Here is a 19,693-nt window from a genome sequence, read left to right as displayed (position 1 = left end):
TTGGTTCAGTAAATTATATAATTATACTTAGACAATGGGAATTATTTAATTTCAAAATTATATCAGTGCGTTTTATATACACTACTGTTCAAATGTTTGGGGTCAGTAAGATTGAGAAATAAGATAAGAAATATTATTGTTACGCCCGTTTCACACATACTCCGTTTGCAGTGCGTATGCGGTGCGTATTTTTTCCCGTACCCATGTTAACAGGTTAGAGCTTTCACACTGCACGCGGGTGCGGTCCGGCGATCCGTTCCAGGTGCGGTGCGTATACAGCAGTGCAGAGATCGTTTACGCACCTAGTCTATTTTTGCTGTGCTGCACGCGCTGAATTAAAGTGACAACGCATAGTTCGTGGTCAAAAAGAACACAAATTGACATGAAAATGTAGTAATTTAATCATAAATGCATTTAATTAAATAAAATGTAGTAGTAATCTCACCATAAATGCGTTTAATTAAATACTACTATTTTTCACAGTCATCTTTTTACTTTAAGACCGGGGTAAAGCAAGGAAAACTACAATTTACTTCACGGCGACATAATGAACGACACTCGTCTCATTCGTGGAGGTGGTAAAACAAGTTATTTGTGACATGCAAGATTTATTGTATAAAGATTTAAATTATGCAAAAGAAAAGGTATGAGTCTGCTGTTTTTGTCAATTTTAAGTTTTAATTTAAAATGTTTGTGATTTTAATATAAGTACATGGTTAAATAAAATGTTACCTGCTTGAGCAACTTAATATATATTTTATAGAAATAATGCATTGAATAACCTAATACGTTGTTTAAATTGTGTTTAAACGTCTATTAAAGGTAGGGTATGGGATTTGCAAAACGGCCGGCAGATTTAGAAAATACACAACTCAAAAGGTCCTACCTTCTTTCCTCCAACGCTGGCCCTGACTCCACCCATTCGAAGAACATGGACGCGCAATCATGCATCTGCAAAACTCAGATGCGGGAGATTGCACTCTCTCTCTCTCTCTGTACCGGGGCGACTTGCACTTACTGTGACTGGGTCACGAGCTTTGAGTTTGCGCACGAAGGGGACACGCGCGCGAGGGGTATGGGGGGAGGGGGGTATGGTACGACCGTTTGATTGAGGCACTGACTGTCCAATGATTCTAGGTGGTCTTGGAAATGATTGGCTGGAGTTTTTCGAGTCCTGCCCGTTCCACAGATGATTCAATTACTTAATTTTCATTTCAGTGCTTCTAACTCAGTGGCTGTAAGTGGGTTAGAACTAGAACGGCCACGGCGGTCATTTTGACCGTTTTGAATTTTATATCTGCAATAACTTTGTTGAAAAAATAAATAAAATCCTGCTGGTACCTGACTTTTCCTAAAAGTGTCTGTATTTTCATTTAAAATGTTTTTAATATAAATTACACATAAGGCAAAAAAACAAATGAACATATTTACCTATTTCGGCCATAGACGGTCATATTGACCGCACTGAATTTCGCGGTATTCTTTTGTTACATTTCTCGCAGTTGACCTTGTCTATTAGGAAATAATCAGAAGATTCAAGAAGATATGTTTATTGAGAGCTGGTCAGATGCTGGGAGAGTTGGTGTGTAAATGTCCGGTATGAAGCCCTTGGCAGCACAGGGACGCTGCGTGTAGAACCATGGAGTGCTGAACACGGGATAACACACGGAAAACGGATACAGGCAGGGAACAAACACGCAGGAAAAATCCACAACGATCTGACAAAGACTAGGCGACAACAGTAACACTAAAAAGGGTCGAATGCTGATCAGTTGCAGCTGGCGCGTTGATCAGAGCGGACGTGCTGATCAGCTGCAATGATCAGCGACCACGCACACACACACACAAGACGAGAAAGGAGACAGCGAATTCATAAACCGTGACATTGTCTCTCTCACAGTCAAAAGAATATCTAAATAAGATACTTTTAGTTGTTATTATCTTGTTCTGAGTTATGTTGAATGGATATGGAATATAGCCTATCTGTTGTGAATATGCGATAATTACGGGCTAGCCTAATGATATTGTTATTTATAAATGTATAATTAAACTTGTTTAAATGTACAGTTTGGTGTTGTTTTGTTTTTAAAAGATATCCTAATACAATAAATGAATTAATCTCTCAATTGGGTAGCTATTTATCATTAAAGATATAGAGATTGCAATCTAACGGTCAAAATGACCGCTTGTGGCAGTTCTAGTAGTTATGGAATTCTGCCACTTCTAGTGTTAAAGAGTGTATATGTGTACGAAGAGAATCGCACTGGTGACAAAACTTTTCTTAAATAAAAGTTGTCGATAACTTCTGGATTTGAAATACAAATGTGTTTGTGGTACAGCCACAGATCAGTTGCGCACTGCAAACGCAGCATATGTGAAAGCACTATAGCGCGTGCTGCTCCTGTACCGTATACGCACCGCAACATGCACCGCATACGCACTGCACACGGAGTATGTGTGAAACGGGCGTTAGTGTGAGCACTAAATCAGCACATCAGAATCATTTCTGAAGGATCGTGCAAGACTGAAAATATTATATTTTACTATATTGTATTTTATAAATATATTATTTTATTTATTTTTTTCAAATGAGACCCTTTTATCTCTCATTATAGCTATATAAAAATCAACATACATCTAGGTCAAATGAATTTAGTATAACAGGCCATTAAAAAGAGCTGACAAAATGTCTTGCACCCCTTTTTAGACTTGCATACAACTTTGACCACACCAGACAAGTTGCACAGGTGTAGAATTTACCACCTCAAAAGGCTTGTCATTTTCAAAAAGAGGAAAATAGGGGGTCCCAGAGACCTACCTCATAGTCGACCTCTAGAGAGTCTCCATCACCCTTGGTCCTAAAGTGCTGAGTGTGTCTATCCAAAGTGAAGTTGACCTGTTTGTTAAAGCGTTCGATCAGAACAGAGTGCCAGTGCAGATCGTCCAGGAGACTTCCTAAGGTGACCACCATACGAGCACTGCTGGATCTCACCCGGCTGTCATCTGCCAATGAGAAGGTTTTCCATATATGTTAATAGCCATGAATAACTTCCAGTCATTAGCATACCGTTCACAACTCTGGGGTTGGTAAAAGAAAAAACTGCAATATTGTGAAACATAATGAATTTAAAATAATTTATTGAAGTAATTTATTCCTATGATGGCAAAATAATTTTCAGCATCATTACTCCTGAATTATTCCTTCAATTACTCCATAGTCTTAAATTATCCTTCAGAAATCACTCTTATATTATGATTTGGTGCTTAAGTAACATTTCCTATTATTAGCCATGTTGAAAACAGTTGTGCTGCTTAATATTTTTGTGGAAACCATGACACATTTTTCAATGATGACTAGAAAGTTCAAAAGAACAATTTATTTGAAATAGAAATCTTTTATAACATTATTATTTTCACTTTGTGTACCGTAATGTTTTAATGCATTTCTTTAAAAAAAAATATATATATCTTGCTGATCCCTACCTTTTGAAAGGTAGTGTATGTATTAATATATTCTTTATTAACACATTCTCATGAATTCCATCATAATTATTTTTGTTTTGTAACTACAATACAGTACAAACACTACAATAGTCTCCACTCCAAAGTAAATATGGTTAAATATATGAATAATACTTCAACCCTAGCTTCCCCCAGTACTGTAACTCACCCAGGTTTAGATGCAAGGCCAGCCTGCCACGATGAAGCTCCAGAGTGATATAATCCCCTCGCTGGCCTTCTCCATGTAGTAAAACACCTTCTGCCTGTCGACTCTTAAATCGCAGCGATATAACATCTTTCACCGTGCTCATAGACTTCTGGTTGAATCGGTAGAGCAAAGAGCTTCTGCCATCAAAATCAGCCACATACGACCCTATGGACACATGAGATTTTGTATGAAACACTTACTGTAGACAATCTCATTGCACTTAAAGGGTCTAACCCTAAACCCAATTTTCTGAGGTTTTAACAGAGGTATGTGTGTTAAACACCATTGAAGACAATGTTAGCATCTGTTAGATTTAATAGTAGGGGGGAAATAATTAAATTTTAGTTTTTTTCCGCTATTTTGGTCTTCCGGGTTTAAAATCTTCATCGTGTCCACGTCACAGGCTGTGACGTGGCAGACTTGCACTGTGAGTGCTTTGATGACTCATCTGTGTCTCATAATTATTCATGAGACTGAGTTTTCTTATCCTATGAGAAGACACTGTCTCTTAATTATTCATGACACCACGTGGATCTTTCCAATGACAGACATGTCAAACTGTGATATCGCGCAGTAGATGAGGAAAAGTTCCAGTGCGTTGCATATCTTTCCCCGCGATGCTGCCAGGGCTAGACTCTGGCTGCGGGTGGTTGGTTGGCCATCAACCACGGACACATCTAAACTATGTGTGTGTGTAGCAAGCATTTTTGTAGCGAGAGAGCGTCGAGAACTAGAGAATGGTAGACTTCGGCCTTGTTCACCAATCCAAGTTGCGTCTTGCGAGTGATGCGGTACCAAGCAAGTCCCGAGGACTTTTCTATCCCTTCAGAGGTGTGTGTGTGTGTCTAAAATGTAACCCTGACCGTTTTACTTGCCTTAGTTTTGTTAAATTGCTGGATTTTTTTCACATAGCAGCAAAATAGACATAAAATACTCCGTTATTTATGGTCATACAGACTTAAGAAATATGAAAAAATAAACTGTTAAATGTCTACGAAACAAAAAATAAACTGTTAAATGTCTACGAAACAAAACTGTGTGCTTTTATAAAATAAAGAAAATAAACAGGATGTGCTTTCTGCCTCTCCGTCTCCGTAAACTTTTTTTCTGGAGCACGTCTCTAAACTTAAAACTCAGCGAGTACAATTCACCCAGGCAAGAGCAGTATATCTTTATAATAATTTAAAATGAATTATTTTCAAATATATGCATTTATAGTGTGTATATAAACAAATATATATTTTATAATGACATTATAATTGTACATGTACATTAATATGTTTTAAATTGGCCTACATTAGCCTACAGTAATCGTAATTCTATGTAGCAGGGCATTCAGTTACTTTTGAAAGGACAAAAATAAGATGTCAGTGTATTTCATTAGACTTTAACTTTGCCAGCTATAAAAAATCTAGCATTTCCTCACGTTTTACCACTGATTTTTAGTGACAGTTGATATGCATGGGCCACTGGCCGATGACAGTATCCCGCCCTCCCCTCTCCCCTGCAGTGCCATACCACACCCATTCCCCTCCCTTTTTCTCACAGCCATCCACGCCCATTTAAGTTGCATTTTTCAACAAGATTGTGAGCTAGACTTGAGCTGAAAGAGGGGGGTTTCATGACCCTTTAAAATGTAAATAACATAAAATGACAGTACACAGAAAAACAAATTAACATTTAATTTCACATTAAATATTAAATTACACATTAAAAAAATCATGATGAAACTAGAAGATGATATTGGCTAAACTAATAACGCTGTGATAGGGATGACACCACCTGAAACAACAAAAGATGAGGACTCTCTATTTTTAGGTTTCTGGTATTCAAGAGAGATTTGCATGTGCCTTGAATTTGCTGCTAGAAACGCGTCAGTTAAACAATTTTTGCAAACTTCAAATCCAAATTTACAATAAAAAATAAAAGCAATAATTAAATTGTGTAACCCAAGGCTGGAATACACTACAGAACTTCTGAATAACTCGGCCGACTTTGTAAATTTACATTTTACATTTAATCATTTAGCAGACACTTTTATCTTTAATTTTAAAAACTGGGCATCATACACTAAATGGATAAGGATCACACAGTCCCAGACTTCTTGTTCCAAACACAATAAATTCATGCAGAAACATGTGCCTCGTTGCTAGGAGACACATGACAAATAAGGTATGCACCGATATGATAATTGTGCCAATACAATAACTCCTTATATTTGAAAGCCCGATATATTGGCTGATAAATCTAAATCCAAATTTTTATATAATTTTTGAGAGCCTGATTACAAAACCAAAAGCCATGTCCCAAGCACACAATTTTAATGTTGTCATTATAATTTTATGTAGCTCATATGACAGCCTTGCGCTGCATATGTTGCACTTAACTGTATTTTCCTTTTCTGAAGTGATTCCGATCATATTTCAAGCAATTCAAAACCATCATGGCGAACAGTGCGCATCTGAAGTGTCTCAGCTGAAGGAAATAATCCATTATAACATTATAATAATGTATCGGCTTTAATATATCGGCCAAATTTTCGTATGGGGCCGATAGCAATAACATTAAAAATGAACATATCGGCCGATACCGATATGGTGGCCGACATATCAGTGCATCCTAGTTCTAAAATCAGATCAAAATATTTAAAAAAACATTATATATATCCTCAGATAAAATCATTCTGAAGCTAAAAAATAAAATCTGTGCCCATCATACACAACAAAATTTTCTGTGAAATCGGTCCACTCCGACTGCCTAAATTCTGCAGACTGGCTCTGACTTTGAATTGGGGCAAAAATCTGGGCAAAAGTCATGTAGTGTATTTCAGCCAAGAACTGAAGTTCTAATTGAGCTACTTAGAAAATGGGCGGCTATAAGAAAATGACTAACATTTCTGCAGATATTAGTAGAGTTCTTACAGGAGCACTGTTCCCCATTGAAGTTTTAATCGAGCAAGTTAATGGGGCTAAACAGCTCACAGCACAAACGATCAACTCAGCGAATCAAGCGTTTCACTAATGTTTAAATCTAGTGTCTGAATGCCGTAACAGGTCAAGAGATCAAATGCTGCATATTCTATATTACATACTGGTAAACAGAAATGTTTCTCAATTTTCAGATGACATACTTTGCTTAGAAAGTTAATGAAGTTTGTCTTGAGATAGTCAAAAAGGCATATGACCTGATGGAAAGCATCTGTTATGACTCAATTCTCTATTACCCCTTTGAGCAATGCATCCAGTGTGACTCATTGTTCCAAGACAGAAGTTTAAACATTTATTTCTTTGTTGTCTTTTATAAACATGACTTTTGAATTTTCTGATTTTTTTTTGTTTACTTTTTGATGCACCAAAACACAGTCTAAATATTCTCAGGATCAAAACACAAAAATGTTCTTTTTTTCATGCTTGTTTGCAAAGTTGCTCTGCAGAAATCTTTATATCTGTTCCAGTTCATTACTGTATAATGCCAATCATGAAGCAAAACCCTGCAGCCTATGGAAAAACGAACAAAGGAGCGAGTTTAAAAAAATAGATAGAAAATGATTCCCTCCTTTTTCGGATTAGTGCAGCAAAGCAGAAAGCCTGTATATTTTCCAGCACTGAATATAATGACCTATTTTTGATAATAAGCAACCGCTCCATTTGGTGAAATAAGGATACTGTGAGCTATGAGGTACGTGATCTGGGCATAGCAATCTTGCAGTCGTGATAATGACACTTATCTACTATAGCACCATTCTCAGGTTCAGCTTGAGTTCACAACTGTCACAGCAGTCGGCTGATTAGCATTATGTGATATGTGGCTCAAGTTAATCTGAGCTGTTAGGTGCAATCACCGCACTTCCAGTGAGCACTAGCCGTCAAATCATGTATAATTAAAAGAACATTTATGCTCTTCTTTCAAGGTTATATTCAACAATCAAAATCCAGTGTACATAGTCAGACTAGTGCTCATAGATTCATTATATCGAAACTCTATGTTCAGATTTGTCATGGGATTCACATGTGAAATCTTTAAGTGTCTGTGATTGATTAGCCGAGACAGCTGAACATTTATCTGCAAAGCACACATTCATCCGAGTTTAATACACGGATCATGCCACAGAATAATGAGGAACCTTTTTATAAATGTCTAATTCAACAATTGATCCATTTTGTGGATCTCGGTATCATTAAAAGGCACATTTCTTTTATTTATCTACCTAACACAGCCTGACTGGAAAAGTGTCTGATATGTAGACATCTTTGTTCGGTTTTGGAAAAGTATTTTGGAAAAGTATTATCAAAGAAAGTCATCAAACGACCTTCATTTAAAGGAGAAAAGTGAAACTGCTGCTGTCATGCAATGAATTATCTGTGTCACCTTAACACCTGTAAAAAATACTGTGTGACTGGAAAAGGACAGAAGTCATATGAAGATCTGCAGCAAGAATTATGGGTAATGTTATCACCTTATATACTGTGCCACAACTATTTTATTACCCCTGCTACCAAGACTGCGGAAATGTGCAGTGTGAACTGCTATCGGATCTAGGATGCTTCTTTAAACTAATTCTGCAACACTTTTCTACTCTTTCATTTTCAACTCTTAAGAAATAATGTGAAATATTAACTGAATAATATGGAAACCTACATCTAAACTCCAACTTTAATGCTAAGCACAGAAATACTGCGTACCCTTAAAATCGAATGCAATAGATGTAACTGCTGTGTCTCAGAAAGTAAAACGCCTGCTGGTCATTTGTAATATATATTTTCAACATTAAATATTCTCACTCACGGTAAGCACAGCCGTACACAGCCACTCTGATGCCCACCCGACCACTGGGGCTCCAGTCCAGAGGAACGAAGCGGAGGAACCGGGTTCTGATAGACTGGCTGAGTTTATGGTGGACCACACTGTCTGGATTCACGTTCCCCACAATCCTCTGGAAATAGAAAAAAAGGAGAAGGTTTTCACTTTCTATGAATATGGTACACTTTGGAGTTCCAGTAGTTTTTGAAGCATTAAATCTAAATCTCATGATTTTTGTTGTGAGAAGTATTACCCACACATACATACATATATATATATATATATATATATATATATGGGGTGTAACGGTACACAAACATGAAGGTTCGGTACGAACCTCAGTATTGAAGTGACGGTTTGGTACAGGTTCGATACAGCAGAGGGGAGTAAACTAAACCCAAATTGCTTCTTTTTTCTTTTTTTATTAAACAGTGGTTTATTGAACAAATTGTGTATCTCTCTTTAAATAAATTCAATTATAATTAATTTATAATTTATTTAATTGTAGATAGATTTAACAATCAACACTAAAAAAAAACCAACAACTTGCACATAAAATTGCACAGAAACTTCACTTTTCTAAATTCATTTTTGAAATATAATCATTTACAGTTACTGTCACAACTTGTTTTCATGACAAATTTATTTAAAATAATTAAGACATTAAAGTAAATATAATGAATATATAAGCTAATAGTGAAAGGATCCCCTCCAGAGTTCAAGCTGTGGACACTAATTGACTTGCCTGAGGTAAATGTAATGCTACATGAGATATTATTCTCAAGATGTTTTATTGATGTCTTTCCACATGTAAAACACTGTTTGAGAGATAAGATGTAGGCATATATATATGCATAAATCGTCTGTACTTCAAACAGTGTTGCATTACTGCGCGCGCCCCCTTTTGGATTGGAGTGTGGATTGCCTGTGGCTGACTGAATTCGTCGTCTGACTGTATGCACCGAACGGTGATGCAAAATTAAATTATTAAAGTTTATAATGCTATGCTACCCATTGTTAAATTGTCCATTTATTTTAAAATAAAAATCACACAAATCAAGGGTTTAAGCTATATACAATTAAGTAAAAACAAACAAAAGAAACATCACATTTCCATGTCTTATTTTATACCATATTTATGGAAAGTGCCTTATAATAATTTATAACATGCAGGTTGATGCCATTTATGAATGCAAAAATCCAATTCAATCCAAAGAGCAGTATTTTTTATGTCACCTAGTTTTCATCTGCTAGCACACATAATTTGACAGTAATTTGTGTCTGACTCACTTCACAGTTGAGACTTTTATGGAACATAAGAACCGATGACCAAAACATCACATTTACGGATGAATCACCAAGAGAAGACGTCAGCTTTTTTCAAAGATAGACTTTTCCATGTCTCTTTGAGATAAATAACATCAACAATATCTTCACCTCCCCTGGTGAGACACTTGCAGCCCACAAATGCTGTTATGATGCCAGCAAAAACAGCAATCTCACGTTAGTGACTTTAAAGGTGCCGTTTTGTTTTGCTTGGAGACAGACTCGGAAGAAGAAATGCTTGATTTTGTTCATTGGGAATTGACTGGATGGTTGTGGTTTGCTATAACTGATCTCATTTGAGTGACAGGTTGTCCCACCCTCACGCCAAGAGGCAGGGGAAGTTATTTTTATTAAAGAGGGCACATTTTCTGAAAAGCCTTCTGTTTTTTTTTTTTTTTCATTGACTATACAAAGATACTCTGATTCAAATCAAACAGTTCAAGACTTCAAGATATAATTTCTTTTTCCTTTGTAAAGCAGTTTACATATTGTTTTCCATTATTAAACGCATCAACATCAACTTTTGTCATTACATCATCAGCTCCTCATCGACACTCATTTGAGCACTCAATGACGACAACATCCTGTCCCTGCCTGCTTCTTCCTCTCTCTCTTTCCCCCTCTGAGAGAAAAAAGAAAACAACAATACATTCATCCAATTACCTATCAGCTCACCTCAGCCCAAGGGCACAGCGGAGCTCCCATCGGATCCGGGGAGATGCCCAGGTTACAGGCTGCCCACGTAAACAGCTCCTCTCTACACTTCATTAACTCTATTCCTGTATCGACTCCTGCTAGACATCCTCCTCATTCATTAACCCCCCATGCACTGCTGGCGTTATCACGGACTCTCCACGGACCGTTTCATCAGCCCTGTTACGTCTGCAACGGTTACATTCTCATGTGATTCACCAGTCATCGTTTCCTTAAACCCAGTGGTGAATCCACATCAGAAAGAAAAGCCAGCACAAGATGAGCTCAATTGAGGTGGGTTTTATATTTGCTATCTGGCAGGAAACTGCTTGTTGGTGCTTGCTACTGTACAGTGTAGGTCTCTAATGAAGGACAGATTTCAATAGCAAACCAGGGTTATTATCATTAACTAAAACATAACTGAAATAAAAATAAAGCTGAAATTAAATAAACTGATTTCAGTTTTCATCTAATAGTTATAAGTTGAATCAATAATATGACTCAATGTAAATAAAAACTAGAATAGAAAAAGCACGAAAATAACTAAAAAATTAAGGTAAAATTAAAATGAAAACAGAAAATAGCTACTTCAAAATATAAATAAACTATAATAGTATAAAATAATCCTTAAATAACACTATCAAATTAATGCTAAAAGATTTAATTTCACTTTTCATCAACAAGAAGCGGTTTCTGAGCTGCCCAAGTGTTGATCGGGCTTCCACTGACCCCGTCTAAACCAGAATTACACTCAGTCCCCGGAGAAGCAAGGGCCCGAGAGTGTCAGAAATAGACAGCACCTCAGTGCCTCTGTGGCTGTGTTTAAACGAGAGCTAAGACAGCAAAAATGTCCCCAGACAATAGACAAAGAGTCTCTTCTTTTCCTGCTTTCCTCTCTCACTGTCACCAATGTGCATTTCCTGTGCCTGCAAAAACATCATAAATGTTTTATTTACAGTCGTTCAGCAGAGCAGAAAACAGACAAAATATCTAAAGGGATCCGAAGGCCTGGCAAGTGACGATTTCATCATTGTCTGAGAGCTGTAGGTGTGTTGCTAGCCAAGTGAGAAACTCACACCTGAGGTGATTTTTAGAACACTTCTACTGCGATTCTGATTCTGGCCCGTTACGGCTAAATGAGTTGCAGACTTTTACATCAATTACACTTTATGGGACCCAAATGGGCAAGCAGGCTCATGCTTTAAGCAAGCTAATCTGACGAAACCATGGGCCTTCCTATCGATTGCTTATGGGGCTACTCAAGCCGCCGTGTAATGTGAGACCTGGGAGGTATGGATGTGAAATGGAGGGAGAGAAAGAGATAATAAAGAAATGAGTTAGTTAGCACATGGGAACCAAATGAAGATGAACGGACATGCAAAAACTATGCGGTTTTTAGGGCTGTCAATAAATTAAAAATTACACAATATGCAGATTAATTAAACAAATAATCACTATTACAGTATTAGCATACAGTATTAATCTTTTGCAGATAAAAGTCTTAAATGAAGATACAAGACATTATTTTCTTGTTGCATATAAATGCATTGAACACATTACAAAAAGTGACAAAGTCAAATGTGTTTAATTTCCCTAATTATTTTTTTTTAAATTTAATTAATTTCCCTTTTTACACATGGATAAGGGGCATGATTAAATATGCATTTAAAAAAATAACTTAAATGCACTATATTGACAGAACGTCTCAGGTTACGACTGTAACCATAGTTCCCTGAGAAAGGGAACGAGACGATGCATCATCGACGCTTTGGGAACGCCCCCAGTGTGAATGCGTCTGAGCATCAATGTCAACTAGTCCAATGGAAAGAATGAGCGTCACGGGCGGGTGACGTCATGACCAGGAAGGGATAAAAGCACATCCGGTGCAAACCGGCATTAGCTTCAAAAATGTCGAAGCAAGCCGATCACAGGGATGCAGGAAGTATGGCAGGGTGACGCATCGTCTCGTTCCCTTTCTCAGGGAACTATGGTTACAGTTGTAACCTGAGACGTTCCCTTTCGAGGGAACTCGCGATGCGTCATCGACGCTTTGGGAACGAGAATACCCAAAACGCCAGAATTCCAAGTACCTGAGTGTCAGTCTGTTGGAACTAAGCACTAAGCACCTGAGAACCTGGGGCAGCATCCAGGTCCAAACTGTAAAACCTGACGAATGCGAGCGGTGAGGACCAGCCTGCCGCATCACATATTATTTGGAGTTTCTCTTCAAGACGTAAGGCTTTAGAGGCCACCATACACCTCGTAGAGTGAGCTCTGACCACCAAAGGACACGGCTGGTCAGAGTACTCGTATGCAAGTGAAATAGCCTCAACTATCCACTTACTAACCGTCTGTTTAGAAGCAGGAAGACCCTTCTTAGGTGATCCAAAGCAAATAAATAACTGGTCGGACTTCCTCATTGACGATGTCCGATGAACATAAGTATCCAGTGCTCGCACTGGACACAAGAGGTTCAGCCTTTCCTGGTCCGCAGATGTAAAAGGAGGAGGACAGAAAGCCTGCAGCACAATAGGCCTCGGAATCAAGGTCGGCACCTTAGGGACGTATCCCTGTTTCGGATATAAGAATGCCTTGACCATCCCCGGTGCAAACTCAAGGCAAGTGGGGGAAACCGAAAGGGCCTGAAGGTCTCCAACTCTCTTAAGGGACGAAATAGCTAGCAGAAAGATAAGGGTAAGAAATTTCTCTGAAACCGAATCTAAGGGCTCGAATGGAGCCCTAGACAGGCCTTCTAGTACTATTGCCAAATCCCAAGCTGGCACCCTAGTGCGAGTTGCAGGCCTCAGCCTCAATGTGCCACGAAGGAAACGTGTAATCAGGGGGTCTCGACCCAACGATGTACCCCCCACCAGGGCGTGGTAAGCCGCAATGGCCGCCACGTAAACCTTAAGTGTGGAAGGACTTAAACCTGACGTAAAGCGCTCCTGCAAGAACTCGAGTACTGTGTTCACAGAACAGTTAACCGGATCCCACTGATGTCGGTGACACCATACAGAAAAAAACTTTCCATTTCAGCGCATATACACTCACCGGCCACTTTATTAGGTACCCCATGCTAGGAACGGGTTGGACCCCCTTTTGCCTTCAGAACTGCCTCAATTCTTCGTGGCATAGATTCAACAAGGTGCTGGAAGCATTCCTCAGGGAGTTTGGTCCATATTGACATGATGGCATCACACAGTTGCCGCAGATTTGTCGGCTGCACATCCATGATGCGAATCTCCCGTTCCACCACATCCCAAAGATGCTCTATTAGGTTGAGATCTGGTGACTGTGGAGGCCATTTTAGTACAGTGAACTCATTGTCATGTTCAAGAAACCAATTTGAAATGATTAGAGCTTTGTGACATGGTGGAAGTAGCCATCAGAGGATGGGTACATGGTGGCCATAAAGGGATGGACATGGTCAGAAACAATGCTCAGGTAGGCCGTGGCATTTAAACGATGCCCAATTGGCACTAAGGGGCCTAAAGTGTGCCAGGAAAACATCCCCCACACCATTACACCACCACCACCAGCCTGCACAGTGGTAACAAGGCATGATGGTTCCATGTTCTCATTCTGTTTACGCCAAATTCTGACTCTAACATCTGAATGTCTCAACAGAAATCGAGACTCATCAGACCAGGCAACATTTTTCCAGTCTTCAACTGTTCAATTTTGGTGAGCTCTTGCAAATTGTAGCCTCTTTTTCCTATTTGTAGTGGAGATGAGTGGTACCCGGTGGAGTCTTCTGCTGTTGTAGCCCATCCGCCTCAAGGTTGTGCGTGTTGTGGCTTCACAAATGCTTTGCTGCATACCTCGGTTGTAACGAGTGGTTATTTCAGTCACTGTTGCCCTTCTATCAGCTCGAACCAGTCTGGCCATTCTCCTCTGACCTCTGGCATCAACAAGGCATTTCCGCCCACAGAACTGCCGCTCACTGGATGTTTTTTCTTTTTCGGACCATTCTCTGTAAACCCTAGAGATGGTTGTGCGTGAAAATCCCAGTAGATTAGCAGTTTCTGAAATACTCAGACCAGCCCTTCTGGCACCAACAATCATGCCACGTTCAAAGTCACTCAAATCACCTTTCTTCCCCATACTGATGCTCGGTTTGAACTGCAGGAGATTGTCTTGACCATGTCTACATGCCTAAATGCACTGAGTTGCCGCCATGTGATTGGCTGCTTAGAAATTAAGTGTTAACGAGCAGTTGGACAGGTGTACCTAATAAAGTGGCCGGTGAGTGTAGTTTCCTAGTAGCTGGAGCTCTGGAGCTTAGAATGGTCTCAACAACCTCAGTTGAGAGACCACTCTCTATGAGTTGGGCCCCCTCAGAGGCCAAACCCACAGGTTCCAAATCTCTGGTCGGGGGTGAAATATTGTGCCCCCGGCCTGAGACAGAAGGTCTCTCCTGATCGGGATCTCCAAGGGAGGACCGTCTAAGAGATGGATCAGGTCCGCAAACCAGATCCGACTCAGCCAGCGTGGTGCTACTAGCAGTAGGCTTATTCCGTACTGGCGGACTCGCTCCAGAACTCCTGGGAGCAGAGCAACAGGGGGAAATGCGTACAGACGTAGCCTCGGCCACGTCTGCTCCATAGCATTCAGCCCCAGGGGGGCTGGGTGAGTAAGGGAGAACCAAAGTGGACAGTGCGTCGTATGCTGAGACGCAAACAGATCCACCTCTGCTTGGCCGTAAAACTCCCAAATTTTCTCCACCGCCTCAGGGTGGACTCTCCAGTCCCCTGGCCTCAGCTCCTGCCTCGACAGGATGTCTGCCCCAATATTCTGGTCCCCAGGAATATACACTGCCCTCAGGGAGAGTACCTTCCCCAGAGACCACAGGAGGATCTGGTGCGCCAGCTTGCAAAGCGGACGCGACCGCAGACCCCCCTGACGGTTCAGATAAGAGACCACCGATGTGTTGTCTGTACGGACAAGCACATGATGGCCCCTCAGGTCTGGGAGGAATTGCTTCAACGCATTGAAGACAGCCATCATCTCCAGGCAATTTATGTGCCAAGAAAGATGATGACCCCTCCACCGACCCTGAACCGAGCGGCCTTCCATTACCGCTCCCCAGCCGGTGAGGGAAGCATCTGTCGAGATCGCAACTCGATGGCAAAGAGCTCCCAACACCGGACCCTGGGTTAAGAACCAGTGTTTCCTCCATATAACCAAGGCACGAAAGCACCGCCGCGTGATCTTGATCATACGAAGTGGGTTTCCCCTCGGGGAGAACCCTCTGGTCCTGAGCCACCACTGCAAAGGTCTCATGTACAGCAGGCCAAAAGGTATCACGTTGGACGCTGCTGCCAAGAGACCCAACAGTCTCTCGAACTGTTTTACAGTGCGTGACTGGCCTAGCCTCAGCTCTTCTGTGGCTGCCAGGATAACAGCTACACGAACGGGCGATAGAGTGGCCCGCATCGTCACTGAATCCCATACCACACCAAGGAAAGTGGTTCTCAGTACTGGAGAAAGAACACTCTTCTTGGCATTGAGCCTCAACCCCAACATCTGCATATGAGCGAGAACGACACCTCGGTGCCGAACCGCCAACTGCTCTGATTCCGCTAGAATCAGCCAGTCGTCGATGTAGTTCAGAATACGTATGCCCTGAAGCCTGAGCGGGGCTAAAGCTGCATCTACGCATTTCGTGAACGTGCGGGGTGATAGAGCTAGACCGAAAGGAAGTACCCGATACTGGTATTCTTTGCCCCCGAAAGAAAACCTTAGGAACTTCCTGTGCTGAGGGAGGATGGAGACATAGAAGTAAGCGTCCTTCAGATCTATCGTGACAAACCAGTCCTCGGATCTGATTTGAGTCACGATCTCTTTGAGTGTCAGCATCTTGAACTTGAGTTTCTGTACTGAACGATTCAACAGACGAAGATCTAAAATGGGACGCAACCCTCCATCCTTTTTCGGAACAATGAAATAACGGCTGTAAAAACCCGACTCTCTGTCGGGTGAGTACACCTGTTCTATAGCTTCCTTTGCTAACAGGACCTTTACCTTTTGCTCCATTACCAGAGCCTGCTCGGGATGCACTACTGTGAGCAACACCCCGTTGTAGCGAGGAGGACGAGAACCGAACTGGATTCTGTATCCTTTCTCTACAATCTGCAGGACCCAAACGAGAAATATTTGGCAGTAGCTTCCACGCTGCCAGAAAATCTACTAAGGGAACCAGCCTCTCGAGGCTGGTCTCTGGTGTTAACGAGACAGCCAGTTCTGGAGCCTGAAACATAATGGCAGGAACTACCTGAACTGGCTACTCTAAAACCCCCCTCAGAGGGCGCGAAACCGATGCAGTGCCGCAGCATAGCATCAGCGACTCGCTGGAGACCGCTGCGCCTCGAAGCACCAAGGGTGACGGGGTTGGCAGAACGGTCCCGTGAGGATCCCGAAGTGGAACGGGCACCGTATTCTGAGGTGTACACCGCTCCACTTCGGTCGGGGCCGTCCTCACAGGTCTGACGCCATTGACGTCAGGACCTCTTTTTATGAGCCGAAGTCTTCTTCGCCTGAAGAACGGTCCTCAGATCCGGCTTTGACTTAGAAGACTTCGACTGAGAGTGTTGCGCCTGTTTCCAGTGTTTATGTGGAGGTGCGAAACACTCTTTTTGTTGCGCACGATATGAGGAGCTCGACGGCTGGGGCTGCTCACTCCCAGCAGCCCCAGGGGGCTGGACACGGCAAGGGAGAAACTTCTTAAATGCCTCTGCTTGCTGCTTTGACTCTTGAAATCTCTCGACGACCGCATTAACTTCGTCGCCGAAGAGACCAGAAGGCTCAAGCGGAGCATCCAATAAAAAAGATATTTTTCTCTTACTTCGGCCAGATTTAACCAAAGGTGTCTCAGTAGCTACAAGGGCTGCCATAGACCGCCCAATTGCTCTAGCGGTCTCCTTTGTAGCTCTGAGAGACAGATCGGTGGCCCGACGAAGTTCTCGAACTTCGTCAGGACCAACTCCCTCACTTTTATCCAGATCCCCCAGCAAATCAGCCTGGTAAGCCTGGAGCACCGCCATAGTGTGCAGACATGCTCCAGCCTGACCTGCTGCCGTAGAGGCTTTGCTCACTAAACCCGATGTTGCTTTAAGTGGTCTAGTAGGCAAAGCTGAGGCCTTCAGAAACGATGCTGGGCCAGGTGATAAATAGCTCGCGAGCGTCTGTTCAGCCTGGGGCATCGCCTCATAACCGTACTCTTTCAGCCCTCTTATACCTGAATATAAATGAACTTGAGGGCTGAAAAGTCGTGATGAGTACGGTTTATCCCATGATCTAGATAACTCATGTAAATCAGGAAAAAAGGGAAGGCCTCGTGGTGGAGATGATGTAGCTGAAGAAAGCGCGCGCTCATCTAATTTACTTTTGGGACGAGCGCCCCTTTTCTCAGCTGGCCATTCAATATTTAATTTCTCTACAGCCCTAGACATCACATCCACCAGCTCCTCATATGCTGGGGAAACAGGTGGCGAATCTCTTTCCCCAGTGTGTGTGCTTAAACTCTCCATACTCATCATATCAACCTCCTCAGAGGAAGAACAATGAAGTAATGGAGGGCTCTCTCCCCGGGCGGAAGAAGCCGCAGAGCGGGCTTCCGACACCGGGGGGAGAGCACTGGATCCTCCGGGTAAGGAAGGAGAAAAGGCCCTCGGACCCGTCTCCAACCCCTCCGAAAGATCCTTTTGCGATCCCCAGGAATGCATTCTCCGTGCTGCCTCGGCAACAGCGGGTCCTGCACCCTGAGGATCGCGAACCTGACCACTCTCGTCAAAGAGTGACAGGCGAGAGCGGAGCATGCGAAGCGGAAGCATCTCACAATGCTGGCACTCAGCCACCTCGAAGGCTGAGACCGCATGCTCCACTCCCAAACAAATAACACAAAGCTCGTGTGTGTCCCCACCCGTTAAATAACGCGGGCAGGGAGAAGCACACTGCTTGTACATTTGTTTCGCCATAACTCTTCCAATATAAATGCAACAGACAACAATAAATAAACAGAGACAGAGTAACACAGATCGCTTGCTGAGACACAGAAGCTAATGCCGGTTTGCACCGGATGTGCTTTTATCCCTTCCTGGTCATGACGTCACCCGCCCGTGACGCTCATTCTTTCCATTGGACTAGTTGACATTGATGCTCAGACGCATTCACGCTGGGGGCATTCCCAAAGCGTCGATGACGCATCGCGAGTTCCCTCGAAAGGGAACTAATATTTTCAAGATAAAAAATAGCAAATATTTCCTTACAAATAAGCGGCTGAAAGAAAGAATGGGCTGTGTTTTATGTTTAGTGCAATGGATCATACCTAGTTCAAAAATACACACACACACACCGGACCGGACAAAAGCGAAGCGAACTCCGCGAGCGACAGCGAGTGTGTCCGAGCATTACTGGTACATAGTCATATATAATTACTCAACGCTATAAGAGGCATGGAAGTTTACGGATCCCCTAAAGGGACGTGGTGGTGTAAAAAAAATTAGGATGGGAGAATTTTTTTTTTTTTCAAATCTTTTGCGTTCCCTCGCAAAACTTTTGCGTTTCCCCGAGAAACTTTGCGTTCCCTAGCAAAACTTTTGCGTTCCCTCGCAAAGATATTTGCGTTCCCACGCAAAAATGTTTGCGTTCCCTCGCAAAGTTATTTGCGTTCCCACGCAAAACCTGTTGGCAGCTCGGACAGACACTTCCTGTTTAATGTCCCGCTGGCAGTGTTTCAGAGCTCCATACGTTAATGGAGCGTTTCATAGTGTTTGAACTTGGACTCAAATATAAAGAAATGCGGTCAGTGCTTAACTCAAGGTGTTCAGTGAAGTTGGCAATACAGCCCGTCTACACATATGGCTATTCGAACTTCCCGGATCAATATTCTTGAGCTAAACGTTGTTAAAACACAGACGACACCTATTTACAATCACAGTAAACCACAATGAGCTACAACCCAATTCTCCTCAAAACAAGCTTTATAATATAAATTTGTCTTTAACCGGCCGATTGAGAGACAATCCGAATAAGGGACCGTCTGCAAAGTGCAAATCCCAAAACCCTTCTGCACATTTTATATTATTTAACATATTCAATGGCTTCACTGTGATACACTGTAGGCTACTGTCACCAAATTCAGTTCCAATAACTTTACCCTTTTTA

General features: G+C 41.8%; 1 protein-coding gene across 1 annotated transcript in view; it reads right to left on the bottom strand.

Annotated features, from left to right (window-relative positions):
• The window catches only part of cntnap5a (contactin associated protein family member 5a), a 102,272-nt gene that overhangs the window by 39,671 nt on the left and 42,908 nt on the right, over positions 1 to 19,693 (bottom strand). The window contains exons 4-6 of the mRNA XM_056251918.1: positions 8,495 to 8,642; positions 3,671 to 3,874; positions 2,819 to 3,003 (exon numbers count right to left, since the gene is read on the bottom strand). Of these exons, the coding sequence (XP_056107893.1) occupies positions 2,819 to 3,003; positions 3,671 to 3,874; positions 8,495 to 8,642 (537 nt within the window). The remainder of the gene's footprint in view (positions 1 to 2,818; positions 3,004 to 3,670; positions 3,875 to 8,494; positions 8,643 to 19,693) is intronic.

This window comes from Rhinichthys klamathensis, unplaced genomic scaffold (assembly GCF_029890125.1).
Source record: "Rhinichthys klamathensis goyatoka isolate OS25496 unplaced genomic scaffold, OSU_Roscu_1.1 h1tg000090l_1, whole genome shotgun sequence".
In the NCBI taxonomy this organism is placed as follows: Eukaryota; Metazoa; Chordata; class Actinopteri; order Cypriniformes; family Leuciscidae; genus Rhinichthys; species Rhinichthys klamathensis.
This window is presented reverse-complemented; position numbering and strand designations above follow the sequence as displayed.